We start from the raw sequence: 17,343 nt of genomic DNA, 5'->3' as shown, positions 1-17,343 counted from the left end.
ATTATTTCCCTTCTACGTGACTTTACCGAAAGAACCAAGATGATGAATCCCTGCAGTCACGAAAGCTTTAAATCAGAATTTTAACTCTTCACGGATAAACGATAAGAGGGCACGTTCATGATATTTGCCAGCAAAAGTGGTGGGGGGGGGGGCGTGGGTCGCGACTCACATCCAGCTTGCAAAGTTGCACAACAACAACAATAAAAAGGGCGTCAAGTTACGAAGTGTTTCCGAGCCCGCGTGCGTCCGTTCTGAACCGACGTCAACATTCAAATGTCCGTCGACGTCAGCTGGGGGGGGGGGGCGCAGGGTTGCGGAGGAGGGAAGTAGGGTTGGTGGGTGGGTTGGTGGGTGGGTGGCTTGCGGAGTTTCAAAGCCGTGAGTCGCGGCCGGCCCTGCCTCATTGCTCGATCGACCCCCGTGGAGGGGCAAGCAGCAGACGCCGCTGGCGCATTCGGGGCCCGGGTTATTTGTTTTCAAGTTTTTCTCGACAGGTCATCACGGTGAGTGTGAGTCGTCCTCGCCGCTGATTTTCCACTCTTTCGTCCGCGTTTCGCCGTCGAGCGTGGGAGCGTTTTTGTCAAATTTACCGCCGTCGCAGTCATCTATGGGTTGTTTTTTTTAGGGGGGGGGAGCAAAAGTGTTTGGATGTGGGCACCAAGAGAGTGTGGAAATGTTTCGCTGTATTCCTGCTGTGGTTTCAGTTGTATTTTAGTTGGCTTGATCGTGCGATCTAACGGTGATTTGTGTGCATGCAAAGTTGCCAAACACGATTTTAACACCACCGGCATTTTAGGTAAATGTTTATTGAAGACGTTTGCTGTTACAGTAACCGAAAAGAAAAGGCGTGATATCGTAATCGCCACTGATTATTTACGCGCGCGTGTGTGATTGCATATAAAGTACGTGGTCAATGTGTGTTTGAATGAAGCTTTGGAGCTTTGCAAGTTTAATCATAAATTCATATCAGCATCAGGAGGGCTATGCCTTAGTTTGGCTATTTGGAGTGAAGCTGACTCTGTGACAAGAGTTAATGTGACGTAATGCATTATCACCTGGGCATTCATTCTCAATAGACTTGTGTACAGAATCGTTTGACGTGGCATGATGCACACTGGCTTTGAGCGGGAGCTGTCTGCGTAGAGAAAACGTTTGTCTATGATGCTACCTGGATATCTGTACACCTTAATATCATTCGAGCATTTATGTACACGAGTATTCGTATGCATTCAAATGGATACATAATAGAACATATATGGAGAAAAGTATTGATCATCTCGTATTTTATGATGACAGATTCGTTATAGCAACTGGTGGAAAATCCATTTCGGAAATTATTGAAGAACTTTACAAAAAAGTTTTGAAGGTTAGGTTGAGCAAAAGAAATGTTAAGGACGACAATTTTGTTACACAAAAGGAAAATAACTGTTGGAGGCACAACGCTGGGAAAACACACTTAAGGTGAGACAGAGAATGAACCGGAGCTGGTTAATGGACTTTGAAAATGTAAATTTCATAATGAAAAACAACATAGCAATTGTGCCTCAAGAGGACATTTTAAATCAGCGCGTACCGCCTGCAATGATGTGTGGCTTGTAAACATGGGACATAACAAAGGCGATAGAGAAAACACTTAGCAGCGCAGGAAGTATGAAGAGATGCATGCTGGGAATTACACTGAGAGACAGAAAGAGGATTAGAAAACACACACAAATCAGAGGCATCGTATGTATGTTGAACCTCTTTCGCACCGTACGTAACCCACCGTGTTAGACTGTTAATAAAAGTAAGTGGACTTGCACAGGATGCGTCACGAGAAAAAATTATAGCCGATGGTCAAGCACGGCGATGGAATGGCAGCCAACGCAGGGAGCAAACTTGAGAGGAAGATCGTGGAGGTGGAGCGGTTGAGATGCACTCACGCACAGCAGCAGCAGCAGCAGCAGCAGCAAAATAAAGTCGATTGTGGCATTGGAAGACTGCGAGGGATGGTGATGGCATTGGCAGATCTTCATCCAGCAGCTTCTTGATCATGACTCTTGATGGTGGCGATGATCAGTACTCTGATATACTGCTTGCTATCGTCAACGTTGTATGACTTTCGATATATACATTGACTATATGCATGCATACCGACTGCAGTTTGAAGCTAAGCGTACACAATTAGCGTACAAAGTTATTTGGATTAATTTCTAGGATGGAGTGGTGTTGCAATGCTTAGCGCACTGCGCTATGAACCTGATGACCTGAATTCATACTGGGCAATGGCTAACATCTAGCAATGCGAACTATGGCCTCCTTCAGCAATCTGCACTGACCAGCATGGTGAAGTATGGTCAAACAATCCCCATGACTGATGTTCCATGGGGAGACCTTCATCCTGCATTGGAGTAAAAAAAAAGAAATACATTTTTGTTGCAATTGCATGTACTGTGTAAATAGTTGTGTGTTTAACCTCATAGTTACGTTTCGAACATTCTTAACAATTATGTAAGTTATTCCCTTGAGGGCGAATAGAAACTGCTGACATTAAAACAAAAACTATTTAAACTCTTTTTTCATTTTACCAGGTAAGGCCCACTGAGCTACATAGCTCGTTTTCAAAAGCGGCCAGCCGATAAATGCTACCGAAGCGAAGTGGCTTATCACCACGTGGAAATGTATAGCGAGCGAATACTCAAAATACATCAGAACGGAATTCCAACAGTTCACGTTAAACTAGTTTTGAAACCAGTTATCCCAGTGCTTCGGTTTACTCCCACGTGTACAAGTCACCCCTTCTGCCAAAGTTCGTGATATTTTGAGGCAGAGGTGGAAAAATCTCTGCTGGCATCATGAACCACGCTGCGTTTGTCTTTCCCCGACAATCTGTCTGTCGCCATTCACCTGTGAATTCTACAACGCTGGGCATGGCTGCTTGGGACGCTCTTTTAGTGGACATGTGAAGAGATAGGCTCATATTCATGATCACGAATCATCAGCAAATGTCTATCCGGAATGGGCCTGCCCATGCCGTTGCCACAGTTTTGCGATGCGAAAATCCATCGCACTCCTGCAATGTAAATGCCATCTCCATGTTGGGCAACCCTTTCTCTCTCTCCCATAGCTGCCAACCCATAATGGTCACCCAGATTCTTGCACAGGGAAATTGAGTCTTCAGGTCCATATAGCATACAGCCGTTTCAATACGGGGAAAATGTGTTGTCTGTTTGTGTTTCTCCCTTGTGATGGGACTTTGTAGGATGAACGTTGAGATTTATAAGGGCACGGCGTGACCAATAGGGTCTGCATTGGTCTGCAATAAGGTAGGGCACTGATCAGGGGGTTGACAGGTGTGGTATCCTCTCCTTTGGCTATGATTCCTATACCAGTCTTGTCCTCTCAACCATCATCCCAATTATGGATGAGCCGTCCTGCCCAAGCCCACTTACTTCCGTAACAGTAATGCCTCTTGAGAGCCAGGCCATGCTCAAAGTATGTGCTGCGCCTGCAACGTCACAATGTGATGATGGCATTTTCAACCTTTGCTTTTTTGGCCAAAACATATTTTTTTCACCCCAACCTCAAACAGCATTTTTTGTTCATTTCCCAAACTTGCCATTTAAAGCGAGGATTGTGCTTATTCGCTCCGATTTTCGGTTCGCAAATCCTGCGTTTCAGCCACCCGTAACCAAGTTGGGTTTCCAGGCTTATTGAGATAACTCTCTCAGCCTGGTTACCAACGACTGCGCAACAACTGTAGTCTTCAAATGAGTTCGTCAACTCATTTGGCGATCGTTCTTGCTCTGAGAATGAACAAGCACATTTTTGGTTGACTGCTGTGCGACGGGGTAAGGATGGTTCCCATTGTGTGGATTGGGTCGTTTGTGAAGAAAACCTCAGAAGCGGTTCTTGTGACATCACCGTCCACAGGCAGTTCTGGAACGCGCGGCGATGCATTGCTCTGCAAGAGACCGGAATGGATATTTATTCATTCAAGTGACATTTTGGACAGCAGGACCGTCGGGATAACATTGTTCCAAATGATAATACGAGTGACTTTCGATACGTTAATTTGTGTATGGGGCTTTGTCAATCCACTGCTGGATGAAGCCCTCCCCTGCGCTATGTTGGTAAGTAGGAGTTTATTGACCATACTTCGCCATTCTCGTCAATGCTCAGCGCCAGTTTGGATATCACACGCCACTGGTTTTGAGCCGCAGACCAGGATTAAGCTCGCGCCCCTGGGTTCAGAGCACAGCTGCGCGAACCGCTGCGCCACCGCTCCACACCCCATCCGATAACGATATTAAATCAAATCGACGTGAAAACTTAATTCCACGTCAAGTGCGATATTACACACACAGCGGAGAACTTAACGCTAACTCGGCAACGCACGGAGCTCGCTGCCCGCTCTTACCACGGGGATCATCATTTGGGGCACGCTGGCGCTTTGTGACGCTTGCGGCGCGGCCACTGTTATTATCGACCTGCGGTTCGTCGCTTCCACCCCCCCCCCCCTCTTCCACGAGACCAGAGGGAAAATCACAGAGGGCACGCGGGGAGCCAGACGTGGGCAGGCAGCAGCGCGTGGCCCCAATACACGTGGGCTGGTGGGTGGGGGAGGCTATGCTGGTTGCGTGGCGTGCCATCTCCCCCTCCCTCCATCTCGCCTGCTCGTCGCAGCGTGAAGGGCAGTGGGCAACCGAGATTGTTCAATAGCCGTCCACCACGCGTGTCCGCGTGAGCGAGCAATTTAAAACAACAAAAAAGCGGAACGAGATGCGAATGCTCCCAGGGTTATTGTTACGTCCGCCGTGGATCTCGTTAATAACTTTCCATGCAAATGCCGCCACATTTGATCGTGATTAATTGATTGCCCTAGCGACAGGGGAGGGCATCGTGGTGGCTTTGTGGGCCCGTGCCGGTGGCCTGGTTTGCTGCTGTAGTGGGTGGGCGCAGGGTGGAGTGTTTTTCATTTAAGTCGTGGAGGGGCCCCCGTAAATGCAATCAACTCGAGCCCATTGCTATCGCTCGGTCGAGCGACACTTGTTGAGACCCCAAGTGCCCTCGTCGCTCTCAAGGGTATCAAGTGTGGTGGGGGGGGGGCTCTTTTAGGGTCCCTTGGGGTTATCGAGTGTGCTGGGCAGACTGGTGCGGTGGAAACGTCGCACAACTCCACAATTGCTGACATCGCACTTCTGTGCGCACTCGTCATTACCATAATTTATCCTAATAATTAATAATGTAATAATAACATTGCCGCTGCCACTAATTGTTGGTTTTATTCATTGACCCCAATCGCTGACTTTTTTGACAGTCTAATAATTAAAATCTGCATTAATCTTATTACTTCCTTCACCGATCCAATATGAACAAATTAATTCCACTAAAAAAATAAAAAAAAGTGCAGCCCCTTTGTCAAGCTATTGCTGGATGAAGACTTCCCCATACTATATTGATAACGGGAGATGTTAGCCATGGCTGAGAATACAACTCTGGTTTGCCAGTACCACTTAGAGCATGTTGGCACAACACCTATGGGCTATCTGTCCACAGATCGTGATGATGGTGATAATTTCATATCAGAAACCACTATGATAACGCTAGTCTGATGGCGTAAAAATGTAATAATAACAATTAGTTCGAGTTTTGGAGTAAATGAACAACACGTTAAGAGTGAATTTGGGTCCTGTACAATTGAAGTCAATGTCCGATGTGTGTGCACAAACAAGGTCTGATGGATACATTCATTGCACGTCTGCAAACTCGTGCCGAGCTCATTCAGGAGGCCTGCCGTTTCATTTGTGTGGGGTGCACAGCTCCGAACGCGCACACCCCAACCCATTGCGAACTTAGCGCGGTGCATCCACAGCACTGAGCCGATGCTCGCCACGGGGTGCTGCATCGATTAGCGGACACGTCAGCTCTTACAAGTTAAATAAGTCATCGTCCCCGCGCTACGGGACAGCCACAGCCACGGCGCAGCAACATCGAGCGCAAATATTATCTCCGCAGCGTACCCAACGAGACGCGGCTCCAATAGCCGGGCCATAAAGTCCCGGAGAGAGAGAGAGAGAAAAAAAAATCTATTCCCACACACGGGGAAAAGTGTTCGCTGGCTAAGTCAACTCGGCGAGCCAATCCGGTTGGAGACGAGGGTCATGATTGACGCAGCCACGGCGAGTTACGAGCTGGCAAGACCTGCCGTGCCGTAGCTCGTGCATGGAGCTCACCCGGTCGCTGCATGAGAACCCTCGACGTCGGAGAGCATCGTGGCTCGACCAGTTTAGGTACCGTAGGTCCGTGTCGCGTCGTCCGCGTCTCTCGCTGTCCCGAGGTTATAGCGGACGGGAGCCGGCGGGCGGGCGGGCGGGCGAGGGTTGCGTATGAGCGTTGCTATTTATTTATCTTGGCGCGTTTGTGACTTTCTCAACGTGCTGAAACGGCGTAAGTGTTTGCGTATTTTTTTTAAAATGTGTGTTCTATTGTTGTTTGATTTTGGTGCCGTGAAATGTATTTTTGCCTGTGGGGTTTTGTCCATGCCAGATAGTTATTTTTGGAAAGTAAATCATACAGTCAAATGTATGTAAACACAGTAAATACATCGTTAATGTCTGATCTATAGTGTTACCCTTGTGTTAATTGTAATAATGTTTTTGTTAATTATTTCATAATATTATAAAGTGGCAGTTTTTTACATATATTTGCAAATCACGCCGCTTGTATAATTCAAATATAATGCGACCTTATGAATATCTAGTAATTTAAATACGATAACAATATATGTTATTTAACGCTTGCATATACTTTTATATGTGTGTGTGTGTAGGCTTTGTGCGTTGTGTGTCCATGTGTGCCGTAAAACAACAGATATATGATCGTCACCATTTGTGATGATACCCTACATACAGTATTTGTAAAGTGCATTTAGTGTACGTTTACTTATCAATATGGTATCTACTACAGTTTATAAACTGCCGAGCATTAACACATTATATACCAGATTGACTCCAATAACAAACCTCTACGAAGCAAATGAAGATAGAAATCTGACATTTACTCCGATAGGCTTAATGCATTTATATTTACCCATGTGCCAGTAATGCAGTGCGCTCCGGTGGATGTAAACTGCGCTGTAGCGTCGATTTGGTGAACACTAAAAAATCCTGAAAGCGTTGTTGCTTCTCGTTAAAAAACAAACTGTATCGGGTAATTTGGACACGCAAAATAAACCTCGAATGAGGATAAAATCCAGTGTGGATCTACAACAAGTCTCAACGCGACCACGTATCAAGATTCCGTACATGCGGAGTAAGTGAGGCACATGCCCTGCTGCTATCGAGCACTTTGGAGGTGAGGGTTGGTGGATTAGACAAATTCACAAAGCTTCCTACTTGTGAGCATCAAGGCAGCCATCTCCCGGCTTGCCAGAGTATGATGGCAGGACAGCAAGTGGATACATTCCCATCTGTGTCCCCTCTGTACGGGACTTGAGTATTTCCCTCCCTCGCATGCGTGGGGTTTCTCCAGGCGATCTAGTTTCCTACCACGTATAAACACCTATTCATGGAGTTTACTAAACATCCAAATATAGGGCCACAGAGCTTGGGCAATTGTTGTGTACCTCTCCGCTGATCGCTTGGCTGTGGTTCCCTGCAACGATAAATCATGCTCTCTCCTTGACAGCAAACGAAGACTGTGCAAGTTAAACATTCTAAAATATGAACTATTAAAACATTTCAATGATCGTATTGGTACTGGTGCATGTATGTTGAACGGAGGTGCGGTGTGGTGATTTTTCCTTTGTAAAGGCGGAATTGTGCCATTGTACTTGCCATCTCCTGTCTCTATGGCTGTCGGGCGGTGTGGTTAACCGCACTCCCACCTGTCATCAACCCCCCGGCTCCCCACCCCCGGCTATCGGCGGCTTAATTCATTCTCATCCCTCCTCACAGGATGGAGGACGAGGCAGTGGTCGACCGTGGATACGTCTACCAGAAGCACAAGTGCGACGACGAGGAGGTGGAAGGTAGGCTTGGGCCACGTGGGGGAGGGGAGCAGACCGAGGTGTATAATGAGAGCGCTGTCCACAAGATTCTCCCACACCTCTACTCCCTTTAGCCAAGCAAGCCTAGTCATGTCTGTGCAAGCTGGCAAGCCAGCCTATCAAGGGAGTCTCCCAGTGCCCATTGGTTGGTAAGCCGTGTTGGTAGTGGCGAACTACGTGTTGAGGTTCGTAGCAATTTTATTAAGGATTTTTTTTAGTTTTCCCTCCAGCATGTGAATGGGCCTTAGTCCAATGGATAGAGAGATGGATCTTGCAGATATAATATTTCCTAGGAATGGCAAAAAGTAGTTATTTTGCTCCCTTAATACGTGAGTGCACGCATTCGCAAATAAACATTGAAACATTCAGAAACATTGAGTGGCACGCATGTTCTACCCTGATCCATTCTGCCCTGATCCCCAATATCTTTGTGGGGACCATTCTTTTCATAGGATAACCAAGGTTGACTTTTCACAAGGTGGTACTCTATTTTTTTTATTAACCCCACGCAGATGATAGGTCTTCGTGGACCCTAGACTTAATTGTAGAGCTAATAAATACGCAAATCTCAAAAATAATAATCAAAAAGCACTGAACAATTACGCAACAGTATTACGGCCAAAAGAGATGTTGTCCGGGAGCGTACGAATAGGAGCGAGACGTGTGGGAGCCGTGACAAACAACTGACAAAATATGAGCTTTAAGGCACACTTTGAAAATATCAACAACAGAGGCTGAGTCATGGATGCGAATAGGGAGTGCATTCCATAGGAGCCGTGCCCCAGAATGCACAGTCACCGTTAGATCGAAGACGTGCCCTCGGGATGCAGAGAATGCCGTGATCCGAGGCGCGTCGGTTGCGTGATGTTTGACCGAGGGTTCAATAGGTCACGGACGTAGGTTGGTGCGATCCCTCTTAAAGCTTCAAAGGTTCACACTAGAACGTTGACGTTGATTCCGTGCCTTACCGGGAGCCAGTGCAAAGAGGCAAGGACTGGGAATACGTGTTCAGCAGGAGGTGTTCTCGATAGAACTCGGGGCTGCTGCGTTGTGAGCACACTGTGATCGGTTAAGGACCCTTGCTGGCAGGCGTTACAGGAGGGCATTGCAATAGTCGACCCGAGAGAAGGCGAAAGCATGGATCAATGTCTCTGCTGGGCACTCTGCCACATCACCATCTGACGTCGTTAGATGTTGCTAGCAGGCTTTTTTAAATTCATTTTTGTTCAGGATTTTTGGTAAAAAAAAATGTAGTCATCGCACATCAAGTTTCGTCAGATCTTCAATACCGAGTGCATTAACATAAGTATTGGCAAGTGAGCGATGTCGAAAGAGACGATGAGTGTTAATTTATCCATATTACTTGGTGCAAAATAACAGGACCTGACAGCAATACAAACAGTATCAGATTGGAGGATATGGTGATTGATGATGTTGGTCAGGATGCCGCTGCTGCTGCTGATGATGATGATACTGAAGATGCCAGTGTAACGTAAACCATGGATATACCAGCCAGGGGCATACATTCAAACATGATGATGGTATGGACAATGAGGTGGATGATGTGAAAGTTGATGATGGTGCTGAAGGCAGTGATGGTCATGATGACGATTTTGATGCAGAGGTCGACTACATATATACCTACTAAAAGTATGAGTGAAATAATGTTAAGTATATGAAAGGTTATCATGATGGTGGTGTTAACAACGATGATGATGTTGTATGTATGTAGAACTTTTTTCGCACCATACATAGCCAACTGCGCTAATCGGAGGCGCGGTCGGAGTATGATATTGATAACACTGACAATGGTGCTATCAAGCCAGTGGTGGCGTTAAAGGCAGCGATGATGTTGATCATGATCATATTCAGATAATTCTAATAACAACAATAACGATTTACACCATTGGAACCTCATTTGCCAGTGAAAATATGATAATTGGTTTTTTACCCTTCTATCTAGCAACAAAACTGACAACTTTTTTTTTTTACAAGGAGTCATGTTTGCATAGACCACAATACCTGCAGCCATAATGCAAACAAAAAAACATAACTCTGATAATATATAATATATGCACTGTCCTTGAAGTTGATTGGTCCACACCGGAGACAGCTTTCCTTAGAGCCTAGTCTCACATGGGTTGGACCAAATGACGCCAATGAGGCTCCAATGGTGTAAATGCTTACCCCGAGCTCTCATACTCTGATGGTGCATTGTCTTTGAGTTGTGCGCCTTTTGGCGTCATCTGGTCCAACCCATGTGAGACTAGGCTCTAAGGAAAGCTGTCTCCGGTGTGGACCAATCAACTTCAAGGACAGTGCATACATTATCAGAGTTATGTTTTTTGTTTGCATTATGGCTGCAGGTATTGCGGTCTATGCAAACATGACTCCTTTTAAGACAAAAGTGTCAGTTTTGTTGCCAGATAGAAGGGTAAAAAAACAATTATCAACAATAACGATGGTGTCGCTTCTCCCCCCCCTCCCCCCCGATTTGCCCGCACGCTGTCGCCCGCAGGCCACCATGCCATCTACATCGGCGTGCACGTCCCCCGCGGCCACCGGCGCAAGCGGAGGCACCGGCGGCGCGGGGCCTCGTCGGGCCGCTCCCGGGACGGGCGGCCGCGCGCCGGCTCCGCGTCCGACCCCTCGGACGCGGAGCTCACGTCGAGCGGGGGCGGTGCCGGCAGCGGCGGCGGCGGCGTCGGCAACGGGGAGTGCGTGAAGAACTTCAGCTCCTCCGATGACTTGCTGCGGGCCAGTGAGTAGGTCCGGGCGGAGGGAGCCGCTCGCGCTCGGCGAGATGATGTCAACTGCCTCGCCGGGGGTACGGGAGGTCGTGGGTTCGATCCCCGTCGGTGACGGTGCCCGTTGTGTATTTGCATGTTCTCTCTCTCTCTCTCACCGTGGTAGTGTGGTTTTTTTTCTCCGGGTCCTCCGGTTTTTTCCCTCCGCACTCAGAATCAACGTGCGTTTAGAGTATTTGGCTGCTATAAATGTCCACGTGATAAGGCAATTCGTTGGGCTGTCACTTGTGCCCAGGTCTCTTCTGAAAAAAATCTACATAGCTCAGTGGGCCTTAACTGATTAAATAGTTTTGCTTTATAGTTTAAATGGAGCCCTACCGGCCAGAGGCATTCAGAGATTTAATACTGAGAGGCTAATTCTGCGGTCGGCCTGGATCTTGGTGCAAGGAATTAACCGAAATCCCTTGGCCAATTCCTCTCTCATCATAGCCCAGCGCCTGGGTTCCTCCATCTCAGGAACCCTGGCACTTTATAGCTATGCCAATTTGGTGCTGTGCATTTGTGAGCGTGAAGACATTGTGAGTTTGTTGACTCAGTTACTTGCAGTGTTAATTTAAGTTAAAATTTCCTCCACTTGCAATGAGCGATAAATACGAGTGGATGACGATGACACCAACACACGGGACAACATTATCTCGTGTGACTGAAGATGTTGTATGTGTTATCAAAAATATTATTATTGAGCTCACTGATTGTACGTCTTCACATTGGGCGTTGGGGGGAATTGTCACTCCCCTCACACGACACTTAATAACCAAGGAAGTGGAATAGATTAGACTCGACAGACTGACTCGATGCGATCCCAAGACTTGACTGCACAATTCCACGATGATTGTCGTCAACTAGCCTCACGCGGATTATTATTTTTTTAAACGATGTTAAAGAAAAAAAACCGCCGACTGAAATTGACAGTGGCCACGTGACGAGCGGAGGGAGCCGCAGTCCCACCGGGGGCGTCCGTTGCCCCCCCCCGTCGCCCCGCAGGCACGACCTCGCTGGCCGTCTCTCCGGCTTGCGAGCGCATCCGCTACATCCTGGGGGACGAGGAGGACGTACGCACCCCGCAGCTCTTCACCGAGCTCGACGAGCTGGCCATGGACGGAGACGAGATGGAGTGGAAGGAGACCGCCAGGTCCTCACCGGCCCTCACACGCACACAGAACAACGACAATAACAACAACTACACGTGGCACTCCTCTCGCTTCTCCACACAACAGGGTGCCGGATCGTCCTCGCTCATTGGTTGTCGACTGGACGAATGGGTTGAGCCTGCAAATCATGACGTCACCCCGAGGTCACAATTGAATTAAATCTGTGAAAACTTACAAAAACACTAAACTAAAACAACCTCCACAAAAATATACCTTTCCTCTTCTTAGTTCTTTCGGTAAAGTCACGTAGAAGGGAAATAATAAAATAATAAAAACATAATAGAATACAATTCTCACGACGTTTCGGCCACAACGCAAGCAGCCGTCCTCAGGTGAAGAACAGGGCTGTCGAACAGGGTCTGTCGGAAAGACAGCGTCCACTCGGACGCTGTCTTTCCGACAGCCCTATCCTGTTTTTGACATTTGCAAAACGGACATTAATTGTTTTCTAGCTCTTCTTCTTGCGTCCTGCTACTACAGTGACATGTTTATCCACCGTTTGCGTGGCCACTGGCCCACGAGCCCCCCTCTCAGCAGCAGCAGCAGCGTCTTTTGGTTGACCATCGAACAAAGACGGTGGTCACGGCATCGCGCAGCACTTTCAGATGCGCTTCTGCGTCCGTCTGGAACGCTCTTCCGATATTAGGAAGCCACTAGAGCTATGCACTTTTAAATCTGCTTGATGTAAACCTCATTCCTTTAGAACTGCTGTTTGTGTTGAGTCTGTTGTCCTTCCCCCGCGCATCCGACGAGCGCGGTTGGCTACGTAACGTGCGAAAGAAGTTCAACGCACACGCGCGCAACGAGAGCTCCACGATCTCTGCTCACGGTCTCGTCATTGTCGCCGCTCGCCCCCGCAGGTGGCTAAAGTTCGAGGAGAAGGTGGAGGAAGGCGGCGAGCGCTGGAGCAAGCCCCACGTGGCCACCTTGTCGCTGCACAGCCTCTTTGAGCTGCGCACGTGCCTGCAGTCCGGCACGGTGCTGCTCGACCTGGAGGCCCACAGCCTCCCGCAAATCATCGGTCCGTCCACCCCGTTAATTACCTCGTCATTCGTTACCAGCGATTTCGCTGGCTTGCGCTTGCAGCATAGTAGGTCAATATGTAGTTACCCCGTGCGCAGGTGCGAGAACCCATTGTGGTGTGCTGGGCTATTAAATGAAACGTGGAGAGCAAGTGTAATGCCGTCGTGGTGTAATGATTCGCACACTGGACTTGCAATGCAGAGGTCGCCGGTACAATTATCGCAACAATTTGCGACAATTTGCAAGTTTCTTAAATTTGACCTGCCTGTGTCCACTCAGCAGTTTAAATGTGCACACCACAGTGGGTCAATCGGCAGGTCAAGTGTGTGTGGTGTGGGTGGGGGGGGTAAAGTATGGGTACTCCCATCTTTTCCAAGAATGTCTGCCCGTCGTGGAAGAGTAGCCTAAAATACCGTCAACATAATCGAAGCTCATCAAAGCACCTTTGCTGTGGAGGCCCTTCTGCCAGCAGTGGCACGAGCAAGAGATTGCAGGGCCGCACCTCTCTCACCACGCTCGCCTTTGAAGCTCGAACCTCGTTAACGATCGTCCGTGTCCGAATGCCTCTGCTGTGGCGGCGTTGCAGAGTGCATCACCGAGAGGCAGATTGTGGACGGGTTGCTGCGGCCCGAGCAGCGTGAGCAGGTCACCTTCACCCTGCTGCGCCGCCACCGCCACCAGACCAAGAAGTCGAACCTCCGCTCGCTGGCCGACATCGGCAAGTCCGTGTCTGGATCAAGTAAGAGAGATGCACCACTGGAGGCAGGGGGGGGGGGCTTGCAGGCGCTCGCTCGTTCGCTCGAACAAATTTGCCAGGGCCGCCAAACGGAGCCGCGCTTCTATCATTCACTCGGAGGTGCGGTTTGGGTAACTGGCTGAACGAGATTTTCTCCGTCACAAATAAACATTTCATTGATCTGAATTGAAATGGCAGAAGACGTTCGGGAGGCATAGAATAGATATGGACAACGAGGATGTGGGAGCAACAAATACAGAAGACTAAATAGTTAAGTTTAAATTGCTCTAACTTTTCAATTTATGCTCCCAGTAATGTAATTCTATTGGCCGGATTTTCTTGAAATTCTCGAGAATAAAGAAGAAACCTCACAATACATATTGTTTTTGCATTTCATTACGTAAACAATGCCGATTACTTGCAGTGCTTCGAGTACAGGATTGTGAGAAGAGCACACAAACTACAGCTGTCAGGTTCCTCGACTGATAATCATGAAAACAATGCCCCTGATCCAGGGAATCCTCAATCAGTGTCAAGACTGAGCTCAGAGAAAATCCTGCATTGCGATGCTTGACATACGAGGTTGGAAACACTCCAAGCTCCGCACAGATATATTTAAGAGTTCCTTGCCGTATTTTCATCTTTTGACCATCTTGTAGCCCGATCCTACGGCATTCGGTTTTGCAGGCAATGTCCTATTCCCGCACTAACCAGGCTTAGCTTCCTAGAATTGAAGAGATGTTGGCACATTCAGTGTGATGTGGTCACAGTTGTCTTGGCTTTAAGAACCACCACTGCCAGGCCAGATCCTGCAGTAGTCGAACGAGCTTGGGGATCGGATGAGATCAGCCCTATTTGGGGTGATGAGGTCATAGGCGTGAAATTCTGCGGGAGAATTAGAGGACTTTCACACAAACGTTAGGAAGTTCCCGTGGTATTTTCCTTTGTTCTTATCAAAAGATAGCCTGGGCACGGCAGCAGCAGGGTTGGCAGAGCTTTGTAAAAAGCTAAACAACTGAAGAAATAAAAAAAATTGCAATTTATCGTGGAAATGTTTTCCTGCAAGGCCACGTGAAAATAGATGGCAGCCTTCATAATGGTTTCGGTAAATCGTTTCCTATTCAATGCGCGGGCACGAACCCCTCCCTCGCCGATGGAGTCTTTTTTTCCAGTCCAAATTTAAACTTTCCCTTCCATTGCGCACGCGTCCGGCTCACCGCACAGCCAACGTTGAGCTCATGTGACCAATTGATTTGTATTTGGGAGCGTGCGGGTCGATGCTGGGGTGATTTGTACCCTTGCGAATGATTTATTAGTTTTTTTTTTTGCTACCAGAACCCAGAGGCCACGTGGAGCAATGGTGCCCGGTGCCCCATTCACACACCGCTTTTGTTTGCATGAGCGGGCAAAGGGTTTTTGCTGCCGTAACGTTGGAGACCATACGGGGTTGAGCTCGTTCATTTTGTCGGCATAAACATTTGTCGGCCCGGTGCGTGCGTATCTCCCCTTCGCTGTGGTAAACGAGAAAGAGGGTACAGTGGATTTGTTTCACGGGCAAACATTTTTGAGCCTTACACTTTACGTTCATGAAATATAAATACAAGCAGAACTCTCGTCGTGTATTTCCTAGTATAAATAAAGGCCGATTGGCCCTTCAAAAATAACATGAAAGTGCGGCATTTGTTTTAGCAAAGCGAACTCTGGACCTGCTTCCACCCTGTGAGTCTCGTTGGCAATCAGGCGCATGAAACAAATGCTGCTGCATTACAAGTTGTTATTTGTACGAGCACTCCATATAAACTGTGACGTATACACCATCATATGACTGTTGTTCCTGGAGGTATAATAACAACAATACATAATACGTAGAATTAAACAAAACAAAAATTGCAAGGCTGCACTTGCCAGGAGCGTAAAGCAGAAAAGATGACCATATTTGTCATGAATACTAATAGCAGAAAAATGTATATAACAGTCTTCAAAAATACCCATTCTTTCAGCAGTATTCATAATGAATTTGGTAATAAAGGTTCGGGGTGTATTTTGACACTCACACCACGCCATTCAAACATTTGTGGAAATTGTGTACAGTAGTAAGTTTCAAAAAGCAAAATGCATGTCGCGCGACACTGGATGTATTGTACATCCCATTTTCATCGCCTTTTAATCTATACATTCACGACTTCCTTTATTAGTTCGTGAGAGGCAAGCGCGTGTGATTTTCTAAAACTTTTACCTTCTCTCTGTTTACTTTCAATTCCCAACTCTCACGTGCTGCATTCTATACCTGTTCACATCGCATCACGACTCACTCACATCACGCGCAACGCCGCACCGCGCAAACCACGCCGTCCCATCGTACGTGCCGCTTGCACTCCCACACTCCCAATCGCTCATCACGCACACTTCCTCAACTTAACTTTCATCATTCGCTCACTGGCCAAAATATGCACTCGCACATTTGCATCCATACCAAATGCACTTGCACACGCACACACACACAATTACCACAATTCACACGCACGCACACACACACATCCGGCAACACACACACACACACATCTGCATACATTGCCATGTTAGGCCGAGGCCAAGGTCCCATGCCTGGGGCTAATTTCCATCGCTCTACTGAAGATGTCAGGCTGCGGCACAGCCAAAGTCTTGGGCGCTTGAGTAAGTGTACAAACTCCACCGCCGCCGCTGCCTCGTGCTGCCCTGCTCACCTTCGCGTAACCCCCTCACCTCCTTCCCACCACTTCCTGCACGAGCAACCCCCCCCCCCTCCAACCACCCCTGCCCCCACCACCCTGTGCCTCCACTTGCCAGCCTCTCCCCAGGCACGCACGAGCTGCCCCGTGCATGGGCACCGCCACCCCGACCCCGTCCACTTCCCTCCCGGGTTCGCTGCAACGCCCCCCACGCCCGCGCGCTTTCTCATTCTCCCTCGCTCGCGTTCCTCTTCCGTTTCCTGGGCTGCTCCTGTTCAAACGGCGTGCGAACCGGTGCCGTAAGCCGTGCCAGGGCCCGCGAGCCGTGTTGGTGCGCGTGCCGCGAGAGCGCTGGGTGGTGACCGCAAAACCCCGTACACCGTGCACTGTCGCGCTTCTCTCCCGCAGACAGCCCGGGTCTCTCCCGGAGGAGCCTGGGTATTGGCATCGGAAGTCTCAATGACATCTCGGACATGCCGGGAAAGGAACAGGTAAAAGCTCCTCTCTTATGCCCCACGAGCTCGCTGAATTGGCGGTGTCCGTGGTAATTGCGAAGTGGCATGGCAAGTCGGGTTGTCACCTGTCCTGGATTCCCAGAATCACCTTCGTTTTGAGGTCCTCTTAATCTTAATTTTAGAACTTTCGTGACTGCAGGAATTATTATTTGGTTCTTTCGGTTAAGTCACGTCTAAAGATAAAATAATAAATTAAATTAAATTATATCATTGATATGCAAATTTTTTCTCTAACCCACCTTCCTTCTCTCTGCCTCCCCCCCTCTCTCTATTTAAGGCCACCCCACAGAGACGATCACCCCTCTCTGTTACCTGTGTTGCTCCCGCTATGTATCTTGGTGATATCTGTCTGCTAATATGTCTGTCTATAGTTT

The 17,343-nt window shown here is 48.2% G+C and overlaps 1 protein-coding gene across 4 annotated transcripts in view; it reads left to right on the top strand.

Annotated features, from left to right (window-relative positions):
- The first annotated feature begins 393 nt into the window (after window positions 1-393).
- Window positions 394-17,343, top strand: part of LOC144720557 (electrogenic sodium bicarbonate cotransporter 1-like) — a 57,502-nt gene continuing 40,552 nt past the window's right edge. For 2 of the 4 annotated variants that reach the window (XM_078597355.1, XM_078597353.1), the window contains exons 1-8: window positions 402-503; window positions 7,938-8,011; window positions 10,548-10,790; window positions 11,821-11,968; window positions 12,848-13,008; window positions 13,597-13,749; window positions 16,330-16,419; window positions 16,863-16,945. In XM_078597355.1, the coding sequence (XP_078453481.1) occupies window positions 7,939-8,011; window positions 10,548-10,790; window positions 11,821-11,968; window positions 12,848-13,008; window positions 13,597-13,749; window positions 16,330-16,419; window positions 16,863-16,945 (951 nt within the window). In that variant the 5' untranslated portion in view covers window positions 402-503; window position 7,938. Of the gene's footprint in view, window positions 504-7,937; window positions 8,012-10,547; window positions 10,791-11,820; window positions 11,969-12,847; window positions 13,009-13,596; window positions 13,750-16,329; window positions 16,420-16,862; window positions 16,946-17,343 lie in introns of all 4 variants that reach the window. The other 2 variants (XM_078597356.1, XM_078597354.1) reach the window with 2 other exon arrangements.

This window comes from Lampetra planeri, chromosome 9, assembly GCF_965212315.1.
Source record: "Lampetra planeri chromosome 9, kcLamPlan1.2.h2, whole genome shotgun sequence".
Taxonomy (NCBI): domain Eukaryota; kingdom Metazoa; phylum Chordata; class Hyperoartia; order Petromyzontiformes; family Petromyzontidae; genus Lampetra; species Lampetra planeri.
This window is presented reverse-complemented; position numbering and strand designations above follow the sequence as displayed.